General features: G+C 69.0%; 1 protein-coding gene across 1 annotated transcript in view; it reads right to left on the bottom strand.

The window, feature by feature from the left end:
• Positions 1-281: 281 nt before the first annotated feature.
• The window catches only part of H696_00392 (hypothetical protein), a gene marked incomplete at its 3' end in the record, with an annotated part of 1,454 nt that continues 572 nt past the window's right edge, over positions 282-1,163 (bottom strand). The window contains exon 3 of the mRNA XM_009494240.1: positions 282-1,111. Coding sequence (XP_009492515.1) covers positions 282-1,111 — 830 coding nt within the window. The remainder of the gene's footprint in view (positions 1,112-1,163) is intronic.

The raw sequence follows: 1,163 nt of genomic DNA, 5'->3' as shown, positions 1-1,163 counted from the left end.
CTGCCGCCACCAGCCGGGGGACAAAAGATGGCATATACATCCCCACCCCACCCCCTCTATCTCTCTCTCCCCTCTCTCTTGCGTCACAACTGCTAACGCGCCAGAGCGAGGGCAGGGAGGAGTGGAAGGACGCGCGCGCGTAAGAGGCGACGAAGAGGCGAGGCAGCCTGCGCAGAAGGGGACCACGTGTGCATGCTCGGTCTTGGCACGCATCTACCTATATCTCTCCTCTGACGGGAGGGAGGTCCCCGCGCGCTGGAGGACACACGGCCACCTCAACCTCACTCGGACTGGTAGAAGACCGGGCCACCCTCCCAACACATGTCGGCCGAGGCCCGGCGAATGTTGCCCTGCGATGGGCAGTCGGAAATCCCGCCAGACGAGTTGATCCCCTTGCGCGGCGAGCTGGCCGCGGTGGTGTTCAGGGGAGAGCGCATGCGAGCAGCGCCGCGCTGCTGCTGCTGCTGGTGCTGCTGCTGCTGCTGCTGGTGCTGCTGCTGCGAGTGCGGCTGCGAGTGCGGCTGCGAGTGCGGCTTCGACGGCGCCACCGGGCCGCCGGCTGCCCGGTTGGCCGCCTGAGAGAGAGCCGGACGCGGGGAGTTCTGCTGCTGCTGGCGCTGCTGCGGGCTCAGGGAGCTCGGGCCCGGACCGGGACCAGACTCAAAGCGCAAGGCGCTCGACTCTCCCAGCTTCGACCGGACCTTCGGCGGGTGAAGGCCAGCGCCGGACCCACGCGGGCCGACGCCCGGACCGCCACCAGCCGCGCCCGGCTGCTTGAGAGACCGGACGTCGGAGGTGTGCTGCTCGGCGGCGCCGGCCTCGGCCGCGCCCGAGGGCGGGATCGACAATGTGCTGGCAAAGTCATCGCAGCTGCCGAAGGGAGTCCCGCTTAGAGGCCGCGGATCGAACTGGCGGTTCCGGTGCCGACGAAAGGGGAAGGGCCCCTCCGGGGAGAAGTGCGGCCCAGGGTTGCCGGTCGACAGAGAGGAGCGGGCCGCCCCGGTGCCGGGGAGGCCCTTTTCCGCACACATGGCATCATCCATATTGCTCGGCGGGCCACCGGTGATGCTACTGCGGCGCGAGGTGACAGGCGGGTCGACGTCCATCTTGTCTGAGGGGGGGACAGGGGTCAGGGCGCGTCTGAAGGAGCTTGAGAAATGGGG

Source organism: Fonticula alba, assembly GCF_000388065.1.
Source record: "Fonticula alba strain ATCC 38817 unplaced genomic scaffold supercont2.1, whole genome shotgun sequence".
Classification (NCBI taxonomy): domain Eukaryota; order Rotosphaerida; family Fonticulaceae; genus Fonticula; species Fonticula alba.
The sequence above is the reverse complement of the archived record's forward strand: the minus strand, read 5'-3'. Positions and strand labels throughout refer to the sequence as shown.